The sequence below is a fragment of the Euphorbia lathyris genome, chromosome 5 (assembly GCF_963576675.1).
Source record: "Euphorbia lathyris chromosome 5, ddEupLath1.1, whole genome shotgun sequence".
NCBI lineage: Eukaryota > Viridiplantae > Streptophyta > Magnoliopsida > Malpighiales > Euphorbiaceae > Euphorbia > Euphorbia lathyris.
Genome location: NC_088914.1, coordinates 46,329,363 through 46,352,506, shown reverse-complemented (window position 1 = coordinate 46,352,506; position 23,144 = coordinate 46,329,363). Strand labels below are relative to the sequence as shown.

General features: G+C 37.5%; 2 protein-coding genes across 4 annotated transcripts; one reads left to right on the top strand and one right to left on the bottom strand.

Moving 5' to 3' along the window:
- The first annotated feature begins 1,757 nt into the window (after positions 1 to 1,757).
- LOC136229730 (glutamate receptor 3.4-like) lies at positions 1,758 to 5,513 on the top strand. The gene is made up of 6 exons (XM_066018633.1): positions 1,758 to 2,251; positions 2,353 to 3,701; positions 3,812 to 4,089; positions 4,269 to 4,300; positions 4,388 to 4,797; positions 4,886 to 5,513. The coding sequence occupies exons 1-6, from the start codon at positions 1,987 to 1,989 to the stop codon at positions 5,360 to 5,362; spliced, it is 2,811 nt and encodes a 936-aa protein (XP_065874705.1). The 5' UTR covers positions 1,758 to 1,986; the 3' UTR covers positions 5,363 to 5,513.
- A 10,011-nt stretch (positions 5,514 to 15,524) lies between these two features.
- On the bottom strand, positions 15,525 to 19,320 carry LOC136230567 (uncharacterized). 3 transcript variants are annotated; one of them, XM_066019671.1, is made up of 5 exons: positions 19,162 to 19,320; positions 18,294 to 18,365; positions 17,992 to 18,110; positions 16,050 to 16,129; positions 15,525 to 15,789 (listed from the first exon to the last, which is right to left on the bottom strand). In XM_066019671.1, the coding sequence occupies exons 3-5, from the start codon at positions 18,103 to 18,105 to the stop codon at positions 15,720 to 15,722; spliced, it is 264 nt and encodes an 87-aa protein (XP_065875743.1). In that variant the 5' UTR covers positions 18,106 to 18,110; positions 18,294 to 18,365; positions 19,162 to 19,320; the 3' UTR covers positions 15,525 to 15,719. The 3 variants fall into 3 exon arrangements, with proteins under 3 accessions (XP_065875743.1, XP_065875744.1, XP_065875745.1); XM_066019672.1 differs by having other exon boundaries at positions 18,294 to 18,355; XM_066019673.1 differs by lacking the exon at positions 18,294 to 18,365 and having other exon boundaries at positions 19,162 to 19,318.
- Between the last annotated feature and the right edge of the window lie 3,824 nt (positions 19,321 to 23,144).

Sequence of the window (23,144 nt, the reverse complement as noted above, 5' to 3'; positions counted from 1 at the left end):
AATTTAGTGTCATGAATTAAATATTTTATAAAGTTTTTCAAAATTTAAGGACCACGGTTGCATTTTAAAAAGGACCACAGATACTTTTCTTTATTTTTATAAATGTAATAAATAATTCCGGGTTGAGTCTTGGCGCAATGGTAAATGTTGTTGTCGTGTGACCAAGAGGTCACGTGTTCGAGTCTTAGGAGCGGTCTCTTGCCAAATAAATTGGCAGAGGAAGGCTTATCAGTTAGTAATAAGGATGTCAACGGGTACCCGACACTAATGAAACTACCTGTACCATGTATAAAAGGGTATGAGATGTGTATGTGATCAAAACCATTATCCATAATGGGTATGAGACGGATATGAGAATACCCGTCATAACTCTTTTATATATTAAAAAATATTATTGTTTTTTAGATAAGAGATTCAAACTCCATCCTTTTATTCTTCGAGCATTGAGTGGTACCATTAAGCTATTTTATTCTCATTGATTAAAGTTTAATTTGTTCCATTTTTAGATTAGTGGTTTATTGATGATTTATTAAATTTATACTTTGTGAAATTTGTGATATTTTTTTATTTTATGTATTGATTCTTAACGGGTAAGGATACCCACGAATTAAATGAGATGGGACGGGTATGAGATGCAAAAGATATACCCGTTAGGGTAATGTGATGGATAATTAAAAAATAAATGGGTAAAAATTTGAGATTAACTATTCACGCGCGCATACCCTACCCGTTATTATCCCTAGTTAGTAACTATGTATTGTTAGGATAAAGTAAATTATATGATTTGGTCTCGTGGTTTAACAACTTATGAACACTTATATGGTTTGTGCAGTTTGTAAATTCAGACATTCTATTAAAATTTTAATTTGACTTTTTATTAAGAAAATAAAAAGTCTGAATTTGTAAATTATAAGGTATAGAGGAATTAAAAAATTCGATTTGGCAAATTATCTTATATATAAGGTTTAATTTCGTAAATTAACTAGGTCACACATTTTTTTTCATCGAAAATTTGACTCAATAATTCTTTAACTGTAAATTATATAAATTATAAATCTATATTTGTAAGTATTTAAATTGTGAATTTGTATTTGCGAATGGATCAAATCACACCTTATGAAACTGACTCTCAATTCATTAGATAGAAAGATACGACGTGATCCGCTGCCGAACTTATTCCAATTCCAAGATCTCGGTGTTGATATACCAATTCGATATGAAGTGTCTTATTTTATCCTTATTTTTAAGGGAAAAGTTGTAATAAATTTTGGATGCCACATATTGTGATATTATTGTTGATGAATGTTGATTGAAAAAAAAAGTTAGTGTATAATTTTGTTACTGATTTTTTTATGTCATTTTAGTAAATTATATTCTATTTTTTTATATATATAATTAGTGCAGATAAAATAATAATAATTTAGAATTAAGAAAGTCCCCTAGGCAGAAGTATATACGGCTGTAATTAAAGTTTATATGCAAAGTCAAATTACGGGGTTAAATTTTTGAAACATCTATGAATCTAGAGGGATCCGAATCTATATAATACAGTACTAGTGGAGAAGATTAATCAAGAATAGTCCACGTGATCCACACAATCTTTATTAACTCACTCACACTCATGGACTTTTGTCTCTCTGGTTGTTGAGTTTTATTTTATACTATCAAGGATTCTCTTTATTAAGCAGTGACGTCAGCAAAAGTAAGCAGTGAGTTTTGCTAATAAATTAAAAATAAATAAATAATAAAAAAGACAAAAGGAGAAAATGATACTTAGCTTGAGGTCTGCGTATTCAACAAATTAACTGTTTTTATGCCCTTTTGGGCATCTAATTTCTTACAAGAAGTTGGTTATCATTTTCTATGAATTTAAATTAGCCATCTTTTGGTTGGTAGTATGGATTTTAATCTAATGTTTAAATTTGTAATTTAGAATTTGTTGTTGCAGTTGCAGAACAGTTGGTTATGTTGAATGAATGAAATTGAATGGAGTTTGCAAGGATACAATGTTTGTTCATTTTTGGGTGTATTTGTATGGGCATGGAAGTAGTCAGTGGAAATTCGTCAAGGCCCAGTGTTGTGAATGTAGGAGTTTTATTTACTTTTGATTCAGTTATTGGAAGAGCAGTTTTGCCAGCTATTTTAGCTGCAATTGATGATGTAAATTCTCATAACACCATCCTTCCTTCCACCAACCTCAATGCCCTTCTTCATGACACCAATTGCAGTGGATTTCTTGGAACTATGGAGGGTAATTTCTTCTTCTTCTTCACTCAATTTTTATCATTATAATCTGTCTATCTGTCTGTCTAGTTTCTGTTTGTCAAAATGTCTCTATGAACATACATGTAGCTTTGGAGCTGATGGAAGATAAAGTTGTTGTTGCAATTGGCCCTCAATCATCTGGAATAGCACATGTCATCTCACATGTTGTTAACGAACTTCATATACCACTTTTATCATTTGGAGCTACAGACCCTACTCTTTCTGCGCTTCAGTACCCCTATTTCCTCCGTACTACACAGACTGACTATTACCAGATGTTTGCAATTGCTGATCTTGTCACATTCTATGGTTGGAGAGAGGTCATTCCCATCTTTGTCGATGATGACTACGGAAGGAATGGCATATCCGTCTTAGGGGATGCTCTATCAAAGAAGCGTTGTAGGATCTCTTACAAGGCTGCCTTTAGCCCTGCTGCATCAAGGACTGCAATCATTGACTTGTTAGTTGGTGTTAACCTCATGGAATCTAGAGTTTATGTTGTGCATGTCAATCCTGATTCTGGTCTCCAAATCTTTTCTGTTGCTCAAAGTCTCGGAATGATGACCAAGGGCTATGTCTGGATTGCTACAGATTGGCTTCCTTCTCTTTTAGATTCAATTGAACCTCCTGTTGATGCCGATACAATTAACCTCTTGCAAGGGGTTGTTGCACTTCGCCATTACACACCTGATACTCATCAAAAGAGAAGCTTCATGTCTAGGTGGAAAACCCTCAAACATAAGGCAACCAACGGACCTGCTGGCTTCAATTCTTATGCACTCTATGCTTATGATTCAGTATGGTTAGCTGCCAGAGCTCTTGATACTTTTCTCAATTCTGGTGGAAACATATCTTTCTCTAATGATCCAAAGCTGCATGATACAAATGGAACCACATTGCACTTGGAATCACTTCAAATTTTTGATGGAGGCCAACAGTATCTCCAAACAATTCTTAGGACCAACTTCACTGGTCTCAGTGGTCAAATCCAATTCAATCTTGACAGAAATTTAGTTCGTCCAGCATATGATATTCTTAATATTGGCGGGGGATCCCATCGAGTGGGATATTGGTCAAATCACTCTGGTCTTTCAATTATTACTCCAGAGACTTTATATCAGAAGCCTCCCAATACTTCCATCAGCAATCAACATCTATACTCGGTAATATGGCCAGGCGAAACCACAAATGTTCCAAAAGGATGGGTATTTCCCAACAATGGGAAGCCACTGCGTATTGCGGTACCCAATCGAGCAAGTTATAAAGACTTCGTGTCTAAAGATAAAAACCCCCCAGGAGTTAGAGGATATAGTATTGATGTGTTTGAAGCCGCAATAAACTTGCTGCCCTATCCCGTCCCTCGCACATATATCTTATATGGAGATGGTCAGAGTAACCCTCTTTACTCTCAACTTGTCGAGGCAGTAGCTCAAAATGTGAGAATCTGATTTTAATTTGTGACTTCATTTACTTGGAGGATTAGCTTCTGATATGCTTTTATTTTTATTTTTTTTATTTTTTTTTTATTTTAATCCTTTTCTGTCAGAATTATGATGCAGCTGTCGGTGATGTCACGATAACTACAAACAGGACGCGTATCGTTGACTTTACACAGCCATACATGGAATCAGGACTAGTTGTAGTTGCTCCTGTCAAGGAAGAAAAGTCCAGCCCTTGGGCTTTCCTTAAGCCATTTACTTTAGAAATGTGGCTTGTCACTGGTGCTTTCTTTCTATTCGTTGGGGCTGTTGTCTGGATTCTTGAACATCGATTTAATCATGAATTTCGAGGTTCTCCAAAGCAACAACTTATAACAATATTCTGGTCAGTATGATGTTTAACTCATTTCATATTCCAGTAATTAAAGGAAAATGTGATTAGATGATAGTCTTGTTTAGAATGCTGCTCAGTGGCATAGCTTTTGTTGAAGTAATTTCTCCATATCTACGTGCTATTGTTATATGGGTGATGATTCTGACTATCAGTAGTTCTGTATCTTGCAGGTTTAGTTTCTCAACAATGTTTTTCTCCCACAGTATGTGAATTTATGCTTGTTTTTCTTTCTTTACATAAACATAATTATGCAATTCTATGAGAAACTCATAACAACTCTGACATGTAGGAGAGAACACTGTGAGTTCCTTGGGACGTTTGGTGTTGATCATATGGCTATTTATAGTGTTGATAATCAACTCTAGCTACACTGCCAGTTTGACATCAATCCTGACGGTGCAGCAATTAACGTCACGTATACAAGGGATTGATACCTTGATCTCAAGTACTGAAGCAATTGGAATTCAAGAGGGGTCATTTGCATGGAACTACCTGATTGATGAGCTCAACATAGCAGAATCTAGACTTGTAAAATTGAAAAGCCAAGATGATTATTTTACTTACCTTCAACGTGGACCACAAAATGGCGGGGTTGCTGCTATTGTTGACGAGCTTCCTTATGTCGAACTTTTCTTGTCCAGCAGCAATTGCGCATTCAGGACAGTGGGGCAAGAGTTTACAAAAAGCGGGTGGGGATTTGTGAGTATCAAATGTTAATTTTTGAGCTTAAGAATGAATGAATCTAGCTACCTATGATTTAGCATATTGAGTGAAAATGCAATTGCAGGCATTTCAAAGGGATTCCCCTCTTGCAGTTGATTTGTCAACTGCCATCCTTGAACTGTCAGAAAATGGTGACCTTCAAAAGATTCATAACAAATGGCTGGCACGATCGGAGGAGTGCTCAATGCAAATAAGCGAAGAGAGTGATAGTCGGCTGTCGTTGAGTAGCTTTTGGGGTCTGTTTCTAATAGCTGGTGTTGCATGCTTCACTGCCCTTACCGTGTTCTTCTGTAAGGTGATGTGTCAGTTCCGTAAATTCAGTCCAGAAGAAGAAGAAGCTCAAGAGATTGAGGTGGAGGTGGAGGAGATAGAGGCAGCAAGGCCTCCACGACGAACGCTTCGTTCAACGAGTTTCAAGGATTGGATTGGTTTTATAGATAAGAAAGAAGCAGAGATTAAGCACATGCTTAAGCGGAAGGCTAGTGACAGCAAGCAAAAGCCAAGTTCCTCCAGTTCATCATCAGTTTCCTTAAGAAACTAGGATCTCTACAATTATATTTTTATAGTATTTGATTGAATAGAGAGAAAGCTTTTCAATATAAGGATTGTAAATTAAGACATTAAACAAATTACTAACTAATGGATTTTGCACATCTTTTAAATGGAAATGGAAATATTGTTTGTGCCTGCCCTGCCCACTACTGTACTGTATTTCTCATCTATCTACCTAGGTGTGTAACCAATTAATCCACTAAATATAATTAATCCAACACAACTAATATGCTAAAATTGTTTGGATTTTAATTGAAATATTTACATGTTTTATTTTCTTTTTTCCTTTTCAATTTTATTACAAACTATTATAATAATTCACATATTAAATGGAAACTATTCGATAGTCCATGCATCATCTAATATTTTTTGTTACATAAATTTAACATTTTAATATTTTTTAAATTTTATATCATTTACATATAGGACTATTAATATTTTGTTTTAAAATAATTTAAATTTACAAATTGTAAATAAATTAACAAACATATCTTTATAATTGTTTAGTAATAGTTTTCGGAAATGGTTGAAGTCATAATCTATCGGTCATGTTGACTGTTTGCAAGGGTCCTTCATTTTCGCTCTTGTATAATACGTTTTCTATATAATCTTACAATTTTAAAATACTTACTACACTTTGTGGCGATGTTTTTCCAATCAAATTCTACCTCTCCTCAAAATTCCTTTTCTCGTGCTTTTTAAAATCTTCGATAAATCCATGAATTTGAAATAAGCATGTTTTTATTTTTAAATTTTATTTGGTTTATATAGTAGTTTGGAGGTTTTAATATTATGTTAATTATTACAATGAAAAATTAAATATGTTATAAATTTGTTTTAGTTATATTGATTTTAATGCTATTTATTAAAGTTAAATGAATAGAATTTGAATGGATCTTTACATATTTTTTTATCGTTATATAATTTATTTTCGTTGGGATATTTTGTAAGTTATTTTATTATATCTATTCATTTACATTGGTTTTTCGGTTACATTGGTTTTAATGTTATTTATTAAAGTTAAATAAATAGAATTTGAATGGATCTTACCTATTTTTTTTGCCAATGTGTTATAAATTTTTTTTCAGTTATATTGGTTTTAATGTTATTTATTAAAGTTAAATAAAGGAAATTTTAATGGATGTTTACATATTTTTTTATCGTCATATGATTTTTTTTTCATTGAGATTTTTTATAAGTTATTTTATTATATCTATTTTTTTTGGTAGAAACATGAAAGAAAACAAACCAACACCGAGACAAAAGCTAACCTGGGATCAGCCTAGGAAAACTAACCCCAACTCTGTTCTCTAATAGGAGAGAAGAAAGATAGATAGGAGGATCAGAAAGGGTGGAAACACCTAACATCCCCTCGTGCCCAACCGCCGCCAAGCGATCCGCAATTCGATTTTGTTCTCTGTAGATGTGGCTGAACTCTAAGGACTCAAAGGAGGAGTCAAGACTTATTATTGCTTTGATAAGGTTCTGGCTACTAAGACAAAAAGCATGATTATTAGAGATCATACTAATAGCCTCCATATTATCAGACTCCACAGCAAGCCTTTTAATACCCAGATTTCTGGCAAGCTTGACTCCAGAAAGAATACCCCAAAATTCCGCTGAAAAGGATGAGCCCAAACCCAGGTTATGGGTGAATCCAGACAACCAAGCACCTCCCGCGTCCCTGAGCATGCCTCCAGCCGCGATCTTTCCATTGTTGAGACAGGAGCCATCCGTGTTCAACTTAACCACCCCATCCTTCGGCCTACACCACCCAACGAGTTGAACCTCTTTATTCTGGGTAGAATTGGCAAGGGGTCCCCTTTGAAGCTCCTCGTAATGGTAAGGAGCTTTTTAGAGAAGAACTCGAGTAAGTTCTGAATAAAAACAGTCTTCTCACCAAAGATCTCCTCGTTTCTCCACTTCCAAAGGTGGTGGCAGATAATAGCAAATAAAATGTCTCCCTGCTCCATGCTAGCCATTAACCTACCTTTAACCCCATTGGAGAACCAGTCATTCTCAGGGTAGGCAAAGAAGGAGGGGAGAATGTGGTGCGGAAGAACTTTCAGCCAAACCTCCTTACTCTTAGGGCAGTCCCTAAGGGCATGGCACAAAGATTCAACTTGGCCTCTGCATCTACTGCAAGCACCTGAATCCGTCAAGTGACGTCTATGTCTATCCAAATTAGTCAGCAACCTGTCCTTGACTCCAAGCCACATGAAGCTCCTCATTCGGTAAGGGATTTTCAGAGCCCAAATGGATTTCCAAGTGTCCGAAAGAGGGTCGGATCTGTCAAGAGTAAAAGCTTCAAAGGCAGACTTGCAAGAGTAAGCTCCATTTTTTGTCAGGGCCCAGCAATGCCTATCCTTGTCCTCCTCAAGGTTACTAATCTTCACTCCCCTGATTCTGAGGAGAGAATCAAGGCTCAAGAAGGAATGAAACATAGACCAAATCCAGTCCCCATCAGAGTCCACCACATCGACAATCCTCCAGTTGCGGAAATTGCTAGGCGGGGGAGAGCAGCAAACCTCTATAAGAGGTTTATCTCCGATCCAGGTGTCATACCAGAAGTTTATGGACTTACCATTACCCACCTCCAGGCCAACCCCCGTGCAGAACTCAGCAAACACAGCACTGAGCCCTTTCCAAAGGAAAGAACAATTTCCAATCCTCTCTTTAGGGCCCCCAAAGATTTTGTCCTTTCGATACTTGCCACAAAGCAATCGAACCCAAAGAGAAGAAGGGTTCTGCCACATTCTCCAGAGGAGCTTCATCAACAAGACCTTATTGTTATCTTTAGCTTGTCTGATGCCAAGACCCCCCCCCCCCGGCTTTTAGGCTGGCAGACCTCCTTCCAAGGGACTAGGTGAATCTTCCTACCCTCTCCAGACTCACCCCAAAGAAAACGCTGGTTGATTTTATCAAGCTCATTGAGAACTGGCTCAGGCAACTTACATGCTTGCATGATATGATTGGGAGCTGCGCAGTTGACAGACTGAATTAAGGTTAGACGGCCAGCCAAGGAAAGAGAATTGGCCTTCCAACTAGCACACAACCCATTAGTTTTGTCCAGAGTCTCCTTAAAGGAGGCTTTGGAAACTCTGTCACTATGAAGGGGGATCCCAAGATACTTTCCCAAGGATTGGGTAAGAGGGATACCCGAAAGATCGCTAAGTTTATTACAGAGGCTTCTATCCATGTTCTTAGAGCAAAGCATCCGGGACTTGTGGACATTGATCTTCTGGCCAGAAGCAACGCAAAAGCACTCCAGGATATTCATGACCACACCAATTTGCTCCTCATTCCCTTCCACAAAGATCATCACATCGTCAGCGAAGAACAAGTGGAAAATAGGAGGGCAAAATCTGTTAATGGACACAGGATGGAGACTCCCCTTATTCACAGCTTCTTGAATTAGGTGAGCCAGCCTTTCCATTGCTATCACAAAAAGGAAAGGGCTCATAGGATCTCCTTGACGGATACCCCTAGAAGGAGAAAACTCATCAGACATATCTCCATTGATCAGAACCTGTAAAACAGGAGAAGACACGCAACCTTCAATCAAACTCCTCCAGTTCTCAGGAATACCAGCTTTACTTAAGCTATCCAAAAGAAAGCTCCAGTTTAAACGATCATAAGCTTTCTCCAGATCAAGCTTGAGAGCCACGATCCCTTTCTTACCCTTCCTCATTTTCATGGAATGGACCATCTCCTGGGCAATTACCACATTATCCATCATTTGCCTACCAGGAACAAAGCTACCTTGATTTTGGCTAATAATCTCAGGAAGGATCCGTCGGATCCTATTCGCCACAATCTTAGTGATAGCTTTGTATAAAACATTACATAGGCTGATCGGCCTCATTTGTAAAAAGGATGAGGGCTTTTCAACCTTAGGGATCAGAACCATGAGGGTTTTATTCACCAGGCTAATCTCGTTGGAACCGCGGAAGATTCCAAAGATAAAATTATAGACACCTTCCTTCACCGAGTCCCAGTGTTTATGGTAGAAACTAGCAGGGATACCATCGATCCCTGGAGCTTTAGTAGCTCCAATACTGGTGAAGGCAAGATCAATTTCTTTCCGGTCGATAGGATGAAAGGCATCAACAATTACCTCCTCCTCCAACCTAGGAAAGGTGACCCTAGAGTGGGCTTTCTCCAGATCCACAACTTCCTCTTTAAAGAGGTTTTTATAGAACTCAAGAGCAAGGCGACGAATATCTTCTTCCTCATAAATCCAGTCATCATTAGAATCTTTAATAGCATCGATCTGGTTCATTTGCCTTCTAATAATAGTAGAAAGGTGGAAGAATCTGGTGTTCCGGTCACCATCCTTAATCCAAGCCTTCCTAGATTTCTGGAACCAAAGGAGCTCTTCCTGTCTAAGGACCGCTTCCAGCTCGTTCTGGAGAGATCTAAGATGACAATTCATACTGTGGTCAAAACGGATCTCCAAACAGCGTTGAATGCCTTCCATCCTCCTTAAGAGTTTATTTTTCCTTCGGATAATATGGCCAAAGATGTTTTTATTTCATCCCACCACATTTCTTCTAAACTCCTCAGCAGCAAGGAGAACATTAGAATGGGGTTGCCAATTATCCTTAACAAAGTTCCTGAACTCAGGATGGGTGTCCCAAGCAACAAGGTACCTAAACGGTCTATTCCCTTTGGGCCGATGACCTTTAACCAGCTTAACGAGGATAGGACTATGGTCCGAGTGGCGAAAAGGGAGGTTCAGCACATTTACCTTAGGAAATCTATAGATCGCCGCTACATTCGCATACACTTTATTCAACCGAACAAACATGTTGTTCCTTTTCCAGGTGAACTTGTGGTCAGCCGCACCAAGGTCCGATAGCCCGCAAAGATCCATATTCTGCTTATGGTTAAGGCACCGGTTGATATAATGATTGCCCCCCCCCCCTTTCTGATCACTCATCCGGGCAATATCATTAAAGTCACCAGCGACCAACCAAGGATCCATCATATTCGTACTAATAGAGATCAGGATCTCCCAAAGCCTCTTCCGGTTAGTCAGGATCGGATCGGCATAGACAAAGGACACAAAGAAAGGTTTGTTGCCAGGATAACACACCTTGCTATGAATGAATTGGTTATCAATAGTAATAATATCAATACTTACACGACCTGACTTCCAAAAAAGCCAGATCCCCCCTGCTCGACCAGTCGCCTCCGACCTGACACACTTCCAATTCTTAAACTTTTTAACCACCTCATCTGCTTTAGAACCACTAACCTTGGTTTCAAGAAGAGCAAAACAAGAAGGGTTAAATTGTTTAATAAGATCATTAACATGGATGCGGGTTGCCTTGCTAGCCGCACCTCTAACATTCCAAACAAAGAAGTCCATCAGAAGGAAGACAACTGATCACAGGCACACACCCTAGAGCAGGTATTTATTCGGGGCTCCTGAGAGCCTAGAAGAGGTGCCAGCCGGCCCTCTTTTATCCCAAGAATCCAAAGAACCAAGGTTCTTTTTAAGGTTAGCCTTAGGTTTCTTCAAAAGAGACTTATTAACTCCTATAGACTACCCAATTAGGGGGTCTACAAGGGGATTCAGGACACTAACCTCATTAAGCTTTGCTTTCCCTGTCGAGCCAATGATCTGGGATTTCCCCTTGGCATAAGCTTTGGGATCGAAGAGAGGATTAATAGAGTCACCAAGGATGGTAGCTGGCTCAGCAGATTCCAGGCTTGGCATACTTAACTCCATGTGTTCAGCTGGTAACTCCGAATCCTGACCATCCACAATAGACAGGGCTCCGAATCTAGATCCTGAACCGGAAGCTGAGTCCCTACCAACACCACTCTTAGTATCAGGAGGCCTAGCCTTGATCTCAGGAGCAATTTGGAGAGAGGTCATCTCCTTGCTGATGTCTGGAACTTGATTCCGAGAAGCATAAGCACGTGGCTTCCTTCGGGCTGACCTTTTGGCCAACATCCATGGCCCAAAATTCTTCTCCTCACCTTTGCTACCTTCATCTCTGCCTATGATAGGCACCACCACCTCCTCGACCACTTTCCTTCTTCTGGGGCAGCCATCATAGGTATGGCCAAATATACCGCATTCATAGCAGATATTGTGAATACCTTCGTATTCAATATAAAAGACCTTATTCTGAACGGAGAATTTAGACAAAAGAGGCTTAGCAAGATCAATGTCAATACAAACCCTGGCAAACTTGCCTCTTTCTGCCCCCACGGTAGTCTTGTCAACGTGGTGAACTTTCCCAACTAGGCCACCAATCTTATTCAGAAATCTTTCATTATAGTATTCAATGGGTAGACCTGGGAATCTAACCCAAGTAAGGATCCTATTAACAGAGCAATCATGCGGATTAAAATTTGGTACCCAAGGCCTCAGCGCTAAAACATGATTGGATATGATATAAGGTCCACCATTAATCACTGAATTGTAATCTTCTGCCCTTGTAAATTTTATGACATAATAGTCATTCTCCAGATCCGTGATGGTAACCTTCCCTTTCTTTGCCCATTGGGCCTGGATCCTCTGGGCAAAGTAATTGAAGCTTATCCTTTTCCCAAGAACAGTGACAATTAAGGAGAGTTTCCATTTGGATCTAAGAACCCGTTTGTATTCCGATGAAAGCCGGATAACAGGACACAAAGGGTCCTCTTGCTCACCATCCTCAATATCTGAGTCAAAAACATCTCCCTCAGAAACCTCCTCGATAATGTCATCCTCAATCATGGGTTCTTCCTCTACCACCCCCATTACCTTGTCTTTCCAGGATAAATTCCCCAGCCCTAATCCAGGGTTACCATGAATACCGGAATTAGACCTAGGAACTGAGATTTTTAGGCAAGCAGCCGCCTGGGCCAAAGCCCCGCTCAACGGGGGAGCCACAAAATCCCCAACATCCCTAAACTCCGTGCCATCCTTCGGGGCCTCGCCTTGGGCATCCACCTTTAGTGCCGGCAACCCCGCGTCGCTGCCTACACTCGTAGGAGCGCCAGGCGAAGGCCTACCGCCCTCCCCAGTCGGGGCGATAAAATCCGCAACGCATGCCAAGGATCCCGCCCCCCGCCCCCCGCTCATGCTCTCCCTCTCCTACAGCCGGCAGAGAAACGGAGCCAGCGCTCCCGCCTACACCATCAACCAGTTCCAGCGCCCCCGAAGCCGCGGCCGTAATCTGGCCACACTCCGAGCCACCAAGCCCCGCCCCAGCAACGCCTTCCTCCGGAACAGAAACCCGTTCCCTCGACCTTTCACGGATACGGTCGGTACTGAACTGTCTAACCCGCGGAGAAATATCCGCCGATCTCCTAGCCTCCTCCACCAATCTTCCATCCGGATCCAGATCCACGCCCAGCCCCTTCGCCGCCACACGAGCCGCCGCCTCCTTCGCAGCCCGGCCGCCCGCTCCTCCCATCGTCACCCTAGACCTAGCCTCCCGTTCCTTCGCCATGAAAAATCGCCAAAAGAATCGCCCGTTTGTTTTTAGGATTTAGGTCTTAAATTCTACTATTAGTTATAGTTAATTTAGTTATAACTAATTGAGAGAGAGAGAGAGAGAGAGAAAATTGAGTTATAAAATTGGTCCTGTGTTTTAGAGAGAGAAGAGAGATCTGAAAGAGAGGAGATAGATCTAAAAGAGAGAAAAAGATCTAAAAGAGAGAAATAGATCTAAGAGAGAGAAGATAGATCTCAAAATTCTCCATCTTCATAAAAATTCTTCACCATGACAACAGATCTGTGAGAGAGAAGACAGATCTGAAAAAGAGAAGATAGATCTAAAAGAGAGAGAAAGATCTAAAAGCGAAGAGATAGATCTCAAAACTCTCAATCTTCATAAAAATTCTTCATCATGACAACAGATCTGAGAGAGAGAAGACAGATCTGAAAAAGAGAAGATAGATCTAAAAAAGAGGGAAAGATCTAAAAGAGAAGAGATAGATCTCAAAACTCTCAATCTTCATAAAAATTCTTCACCATGACAACAGATCTGAGAGAGAGAAGACAGATCTGAAAAAGAGAAGATAGATCTAGAGTTCTGGTTTGGTAAAGGGAATCATTTAATTAGCAAAACAAACACCAACATTTTATTATATCTATTAAATATATATTAAATTAGATATAATATTTATAATTTTCCTTTATTATTATTTTGAAATTAATAAAAAATGTCTCTAAAAGTCTCCTCATTAATTTCTCTCTGCTTCCACTATTATATATAATAATATTAGATATAAAATCCATCACTAAAAATGAGAAAGAAACTTATAATGGTAATCATGACAAAACATGATTTATAATTGAAATAAATTTCATTGTAAATATAATGTTTCAATACCTCTTTAATTATTTTCTTCAATATGTTTTTAACTTCAATAAACAACTATTGTATGAAATTTTATATCTATTCGTACCAAAAATGAATAAAAATAAAAATTCAATCCATATAAGTTAGATAAATCCAAATTAAAAAAATTAGTTTGACTTCACCAGGTTTTGAATTTGGAAAATTAATCTAACTCCAATTAAACCTAACAATTGAGTTCATATAAAGTCGAAAATCCAAATTTTAGTTAGAGTTAACAATCGAAACGATTATACTAAAAAGAATGAAATATACCAAATCTTTATTTAGTCATTTTGAAAAAAGACAAATAAAAAAGAAAACATAGATAAGACAGCGAGAGGTGTGAAACAACACAATTGAGAACAAAATAACTATTACACATAAAAAAAATCGAATAATTACCTTCAGAAACGTAACGATTTCCTGTAATTTTTGACACATTTACTTTTCCCGATTTCAGTTGTCTATATCTCTTCTATTTCCATCTGATTTCTTCAATTGGAGATATCAAAGTCTAAATTCTTCTAATTCTTGAAAAAAATGTCATTAATACAGTTTATCAATGAAAACCGTTCTTAAATAAATTTGAATCTCTTAATGAAGTAAGAACAAAATTATAAGACTATATTCTTTGAAGTAAGAACAAAATTATAAGATTAAGAACAAAATTAATACATAATCAAAATTAAATGAGATCTTTGATTTTCGGTGGCCAATGAATATAATGATGGAATATTATATATCATGCTTTATATATAGGTTTATTTGTGACTTTTTGATTTACTTCGCTTAATAGTTTTTCATCTTATTGTAGCTCATCAGTACTGCTCACCTGGACCTTGAATGAACAAATGAATTTGGTCATTCACCGTTAGATTCAAGCTTATTAGGATCATATGGTGAAGATTCAAACCATCCTAAGGCTTAGATTTAATAAGTTTGGATCTAACGGTGAATGAATAAATTCATTTGGTCATTCAGGGTCCAGGTGAGCATTACTGTGTAACTCATACTTTCTTTTGTTACTTAAATTTTTTTTTTTGGAATTTTTTATTACTTTAATTAATGGGCTAGTAATTGACAATAAATAATGTGTTAATATAGTACTTATGATATAGAGATAATAAAAACTCATTAACTCATTTATTTATTTAAAAAAAAAAACCCATTTATTTTTTTTGCTCATACAGTACCAACTAAGCTAAAAAGCCTCTAAAACACTTCTTGTAAATTCTCTATGTTTCCGCTATTATATATAGTATAGATAGATATGAATGAATTGATAATTTTATTTTTCTGAAAACATAATAACTCATAATAAAATGAGGTTAAAATAAATAATATTTAATTTCTTGATTATTAATAGATTATATCATTTTCCCACCAAGACCTTATATATAGTTCTCTAAAAAAAAGAGAATTTATATATAGTCATTATGAAATTCAGATGAAAAAACTAAAATAAAAAGTTGGATAAATATTAAAGGGGAGTTTATGATTAATTATAAATTGTAAATAAAAATAATTATATTAAAATTAAAACTAATAAAAGGTATTAAATAAGCATATTTTAGTCGATACACTTTTAATTTCAAATGTGAGAAATTGCTTGTTCAAACTCAACGTCTCACAAAAAATGGTCCATTTTAATTAAAATAATATATTTTATGAGCCAAGGAGACCCTTGATTAAAAAATGCCACTTTTTGTGAGAGGAAGATGAAAGGAGACACCGAAATGGGACAGTAGATTTTCTCCCATTTTCTTCTGTCTCTCCTCCAACTCGCAGAAACAACAAACAAAATGCGGACAAGAATTTAGGAATTTAGTTGCAATTCACAAAAACAGAAAAGCTATGCCATTATTTGTAATACTCCCATTTGGGAAAACAGCATAGGTGTCAATCATGAATATTTAAAAAAAAATGAAGGGAAGTCTGGAAAATCATTTTACGGGAACAAGAGAATCCTTCATAAAGAAGGTGTAGTGATAAATTGCTTCATTCAAGTTTTGCTTCTCTCTTTGGAGGCTCTATCTGCAAGTAAGTGTACGGCTCTGTCGGTTCCTCCCTGCACAATAAATACCAGAGATGACCCACTTTATCAAACATAGAGATTAACCAAAGGAATGGTACCAAACTAATTCTTCCACTCTACACAAATGAGGACAATTTGTCCATTGGTCCTGCACCATTATAAAACTTTCTCATAAAGAAAACCTGAAATGCATTGCTCACCACACTATTGCTACAAGTAACCAATTAAAAGACCACCTTAAAACTCGTACTATCGGGTAAGAATGGCTTAAATAATGAACTGAATGAACATACCCAGGTTTGGAGCGCATGCAATGCCAGAAGAGCTTAAAGGGTCCTGGAACTGTTTTAAAAGGATTTCCTTCAAAACATGCCTACAAAAAGAAGAAAAATTTATTAATACATTTAACATAAGTAGGAATCGAATCTAGTTTTCACTCAGGTCATGAACGAGTCCTCAGTACTTCAGTTCTCCAAACAACAGCATTGATTTTTTTTAATGTCAAAGGCTCAACCCCTGTTGTTCAAGATTCCAAAAATAATAAAAACAGGAAAGGAGGAATTTATATATTCCTAGTAGAAAATCAGTCCTATTGTTTCAAATTCAACCATATGAACAAGTTTACAATTATCTTCTGGTAATCAATAAGATACATTATCTTCATTGAACAATAAATATTTTTTTACATGAACACTTGATACAAAAAAATTTGGAACTTTAATGGTCTTATTGGAGTTGAGTGACATTCTTGAGAACAAAAACCAGAAATCATTGAACCTGCAAATTTCAGATTGGATCAACTTGATCATCTCGGTCAATCTTTATATACATAGAAAAAATGGACTGTGCATTAAGTTGTCCACTTACTCTTGTTTTCATCAATCTATATCAATGTAGACGTGAAATCACCAATAGTAGTGTCATGCATCCTAATCTACAACTTCAACACATCATGATTCAATCAACAAATCATACTAGATTCTACCCAATCAATGTTATGTGCAGAAGCTATCTTTTCATGTTAAGAATTGCTCTACAATGCTACCTGCAAGCAATGAATCCAGTCATTTCCAAGACAAGAAAGAACCAAGACCTACCAAATGGTAAAAACTTCATAATGGATATCGGTAAGATTGATATTCTCTTTGGTCATCCCAATGCTATCTCGTCACATTATCCTAGCATACGAAAAACTAAGATGGCTACACTATTTATCTTGCATTAATGGAAACAAGAGAATGAAAGATAATAACAAAGAAGAATATTTCGCAAGGTACTTCTAACTCCCTTTCTCACAGATGGTGAATGTTGTTTTTTAGTAGTAGAAAAAGAGGGCTCGTTTCACTTAGAAGAAATATGATAGAACAAGACAAATACTTCATCACTTAATAAACTATTGAATTGTGTGCTGAATTCCTTGAGGTTAGATATCCTCATCTTATGTAGACAATCAACACAGGATGTAACTCTATAGACACCAGTAATTTCTCTTCCACACAGGGAACAGTAATAGGAATTAACCGGTGTTGAAATGGTGTTGGCTTATCAGATAGGCTTCAATTGGTTACAGTAGTCCAAAAAAAAAAAAATACAAGAAAACTGAGAGTTGCATCTTTTGATTGCTTGTAGGAGCACAGGGGTTTAGGATTGTGTTTATGCAGAAATCCAACAATAATTTCCAGTATTAATTCTTTCACAGCAAATAATGGTTCTGTTTTCCTATGATTTAGATTGAATAGCTTCTTGTTGAAACATTTTCTTTTTCTTGTTTGATGTACCGCCTAACAAATTAGGTTTCCACACTTCATTAGCATGATAGAGATCTCAGATTTTTTAGATAATGAAATAATAACGCAGTAAAACCGCCATTACAGCCATCTTTATAAACATTGTTCTAAGATATTCTTACGATGACAAGGTATCAAAAAACATATGAAAGGCTAAACACACCTAAACATTGAAGTAATTAAAATTTTCACACATCAAACCGTAGCTTGAACTCAATATTCTGAATTCCTAAATCACTCGCTCGTTCTGTTACTTCAGCTTCTATAATTTTTAGTAGTGCAAACACAGGTGAGAGTTGCTCTAGTTTGGAATAAGGGAACAAAAAGCAAACAGGTCACAGTTGATAAAATGCTAAATTCTTCTGCCTAACCTTACATGACACTGATAAGGAGAGAATGGATGATTCTAAAAAATTGACAGATTCCAAAAGAAATGAAATAGAAGTACTTGGATAACATCCTCAGCTCGATCATTGCATCTATGTGCCTTTGGTTGACGGTGCTCTCCTTCGGGCGTTCCCCATGGACTCTCCCTCCTGGGCACTGGCCTCGTCTCGCTCATCTTCACTGCAAATGGAGACACAGTAAGTGTTGAAAAAGCGAGAATTCGGATTCAACCGAAACGTACATATAGCTTATTCTGAACTTCCTCCCTCCAATTTCTACCTTGTTCTCCAATTTGCCCATAGATGGAGCCAACACACATAAGAATATCAACAAAATGGAGCATAGAGTAAGAAAGAGACTTACAGATTTCTTAAATCCCCACTTTCCCTGTCAAGTTCAAGCTTCAATCAAGTGTGAAACCCTAGCTGCAAGATCCTAATGCAAATTTGATGCAACTCAGTCACACAGTCACAGACAAAGCAAAGAGCAACGATACTTGCAACTTCAAGGCTCGAGCGTTTCCAAAACGACTTTCCGTTTGGTTTTTTGAAGGCTTAAAAGACGATTTGTCTTTAACCTATCCAAATTACAGTATTTGGCTTTAACCTTTTTTTTTTTTTTTTTTGAATAAAAGGGTATTTGATTAATACTCATGAATATGGCAGTCCATCAGATCAGTGGCGGAACCAGAGTCTTAGATGATCCGGGGCTCAAATATTGAACAGCAAAATATTTTATAAAGTAAAAAAATCCAACATATTCAAAAATGTATTGTACAAAATTGAGTCGCCCTCGAATTGGAGTTCAAAGCCCCGAATCTGAAATAATCTTTTTTGAATTGAACTCGATAAAAACCATTCAATTCAACAAAAACAATTCAATTAAATTAAACAAAGAGAACCATTCAATTAAATTAAACAAAGAACAACAAAGAACATAAGAAAAAAATTCAATTCAATTAACACAGCAAAAACAATGCAATCAAACAAGAGCACCTGCCTTCAATTAAACACCAACACAACAGCAAAAACAACAATTAAACCTTGCCTTCAATTACAATTTCACAAACTTGCTGCCAGCCAAAACTTAATCAATTAAACCTTCAATCAATTAAGCTACTAGAATAATTAAACCTTCAACCAATTAAGCTTTTATCAGCAAAAGAACCAACAGCAATCAAATTCAATTATTTTCTTCACAGAACAATTAAGTCCGGTCGGAGTTGATTTACCTTTCAGTTGAAGAAAAGAGAAGGTTGCGGTGCCGGAAGGAGCGACAGCGGTGGTGGAGGCTGACCGGCAGTCAGTAGAGTGGCGGACTCGCGTGGGATTTCTCTGTTTCGCAGTCGCAGGGATGGAAACAATTCAATGGGTTTTTGTCAGAAGGATATAAAAAGTGGGATATGGATAAAAAAACATTATCCAAGTTATCCCGTGTTTGTTTGGGAGATAGAAGAGAGACGGATGAGGGATAAGCTTCTTATCCCTCAAATCTTATATCCAAGAGAGGGCTGATATAAGGAGGCGCAACAAACTCCTGCGATTTTAATAGGATGGAAAAGTCCATCTTATCCCTCAAATTAATGTTATATAGCTTAAATAGGGTTAAAATAGTAAAATGTATTATTTTATCCATATCCCTATCCCACGTACCAAACATTGAATAATAATTCTCGACTATCATATTTTTATCCTTATTCCAACCATTTATCCTTATCTCTATCTCAACATTTATCTCTATCCATATCCCAATAGAATACCAAACGACTAGCAGGTCAGGGGTGTATTTTGTAATTCCAATTCACTTAAGGAAACGACGTTGTTTTTAGTTAGAGGAATTACAAATAATTGAACAATAATTCTCGTACCAAACATTGAACAATAATTCTCGACTATCATATTTTTTTTTTCTCCTTATCCCAACCATTTATCTTTATCTCTATCTCAACCTTTATCTCTATCTCTATCCCTATCCCACGTACCAAACATTGAACAATAATTCTCGACTATCATATTTTTATCCTTATCTCAACCATTTATCCTCATCTCTATCTCAACCTTTATCTATATCCCTATCCCAATAGAATACCAAACGACTAGCAGGTCAGGGGTGTATTTTGTAATTCCAATTCACTTAAGGAAACGACGTCGTTTTTAGTTAGAGGAATTACAAATAAAGATTACAAAACAGACCTTTATGTTCTTCATCTTCTCGAAATAGCAGTTTCAATGGAGGGGGCTAAGGTTTACTGGTTTTAAACTCAAAGGTAAAAAAAATATTTTTTTCTTAACTTTCCGACTGGCTGCCGGGGCTCCAGGCCCGACTAGCCCCCCCCCCCCCCCCCCAGTCCGCCACTGCATCAGATGCAACCAAAATGTTGAATACAAGTTGGGGTAAAATCCTAGAAAGAGGGGTTCAATAGGACAAAGGATAGTTTAGCAAGCGCATTGGCAACTCTGTTTGTAGTTCGTCGGATGTATCGAAACCGGAAAAAGAGAAACTGAGCTGCCAGGGAACGATAGTCCGCCAGAATAAGTCTGAATTTCGAAATGTTCATGCCTTCAACGAAGAAACCATCAACCACACCCTTTGTGTCCGTTTCTACTACAATACTGGACATGCCGGAAGTTCTGATCCACCGTAAAGCTTCCTTTAAACCGATTGCTTCAGCCAGCAGGGGGGACCAATTCCCTCGGATTACAAGCGCTTGGCATAGCACCGTTCTTGGGTAAATTACATACGTGGTGTACAACTTTTACCCTGTTTCACACTTTGGTATACAACCTTCAATTTTGCACACAAAAGTGTACAACCTTTTAATGACCTTCCACTAAAGTATACAACCGATAATTATGACTGGTCAACGCGGGTCAAACTGCCAAATCATCACTTTTCAACTCATTTCTTTAAAAAAAATAGGACCCACTAAATATATAATTACCCTCCCACCCTTAAATAATTATCTTCATATTCATATATCTAACTCATCTCTCTCCTCCATTTTTACACTTCTTTCTCTATCTTTCATTTGTATCACCCTCGCTCTCCTCCATTTTCACACTTCTTTCCCTCTCTTTCATTTTAATCACCATCTCTCTCTAAATAAAATATCATTTTTCTCTCTAAACTAAATATCCATGGCTAAATAGGAAAAAGCCAACAAAATATACAATTACTTTTATACCCTTGTATTCTTTGCATCTCTCCAACTCCCTCTTTCTCTCTCTAAAACCAGCAGCCTCTCTCTTTGGCGTCTGCCCTTTTTTCGTTCGATTCTCTGCAGGCCTTTTGCTCTTCTTCAAATTCAAATCTGAAATCATCTTCATCTTCACATTCATTTTCTTCTTCTCCACGAGTAAAACCCAAAACCCCACTTTTCTCTGCAGGCCACCAATATTCTCAATCTCTTTATCAAACATCATTAAATGGCATAACTGGGCAAATCTTAATTGGATTTTGAAATTAATTCATTGGATATTGAGCTAACCCAGTTGAAGAAATGGAGAGAGATTTGAGGGTGAGATTGAGATTGAGTATCTCAGATTTTTTCCTTCAATTCAAATATCTCAGATGTTTTTTCCTTTCTCCAAGACTATTAGTTCTAGCATGATATAAACCCTTTCTCTCTCTATTTTTCATTTTCTCTCTGACTCCTCTTTCTCTCTCTATTATTTTGCCAAATTACAAGAGCAAAGGGGTTTCAATAGGGTTATGGTAGAATAGATTAGAGAGAAACTCTTAAATGTTTTTCAAAAGGAATTTGCTAATTCATCCTTAGTATCATAATCACACTTGTAAATGCAGCAATCATAAATGGCACTTGCTAGGATTTTCGATATCCAATTAAAATAGAGACACAACATCACACTTCTAATTGCAGCAATCAACTGCTGGAAATCGAACTTGTTCCAACACAGCCAAAAGACTTGAAACCACCGAGCTAATCCCTAATTTGGTGCGTGAAAGAGAGAGGAGGAGGGAAATGGTGGAAAGAGATAGATCCACGGTTTTGTCGTTACAGAGAGATGAGAGAGAAAGATGATATCTAATTAATTTCCAAAAAAAGGGAAAAGGTGAGGATGAGGATGATGGTACTTTAGTAATTTATATAAAAGTAAGGGTATTTTAGTGATTTTATAAGGAGTGGGCCCCACTTTTTTAAATGAGTTTAATGAAAAATGATGATGTGACGAGTTGACTTTAAGTTGACCGGTCACAATTATCGTCTGTACACTTTAGTGGGAGGTCACTAAAAGGTTGTAAACTATGTATGTAATTTACCCCACCGTTCTTCCTAGTGAATCACGGTCGATATGGCCTAAACCCACCCTGCAGTTCGTCTTGTCCACTGCAATATCAATATTAAATTTTATCCGCCCCAATTCCGAAAGTGACCACTTGCCAAGAGGTTGTAGTCGAGGATCAGCGCAGCGCGGCAAGCGAACAACAATAGTAGAGTGGTAGTCACGAAGCATTTGTGAGGACTGGTCCATGATGATACGTGGAGGAACCACCTTGATGTCCACCCAGTTGAGTCCAGATAGCCCATAAAACCAAGCATATTTTCTCCTGGATAGCAGTAGAACCTGCATTAGAAAAAAGCTAGGGATAACCAGTTAGAGAAGTCTGATTCTTGAAGATTGTCCAACCCTGAGATTCAGATGATCCCAGCAAGTAAGAGCATAAGAGCAGTCCAGAAATAGATGAATGGAGTGTTCCCCAAAAATTCCATAAAAAGCACATGAGTTGGTTACATTAAGGTCACGAAGGAACATTTTCTCTCTGGTTGGCAAGAAGTCGTTGCATGCACGCCAAATAAAGGTCTTCACCTTCGGCGGAATATTCAACTTCCATATACCAGTCCAGTCTCCCGTTGATCCCGCCACCCCATCACCGCATAGCTATCTGAAGGCAATCCGGTAACCTGGCCGCACTAAATAGAAGCCCCGTTTCTCGAAGTGCCAGACCATGATATCAGGATCATCAATAGCACACATATGGAGCGTAAGAATATTACACACGTCCTATTCTTCAAAAATTGCATTCAGAAAGTCAATGTCCCATGAATCTAATCCTGTAAGCCTGAAATCACAGACACGCATATGCTCCCAACCAGCTAGGGGACATGACTGAGGTTTAAAACTATCCGAATTTGGGATCCAATGGCTATCACATACCCGAACCGATCCTCCACCTACAACCATCTACAAGCAA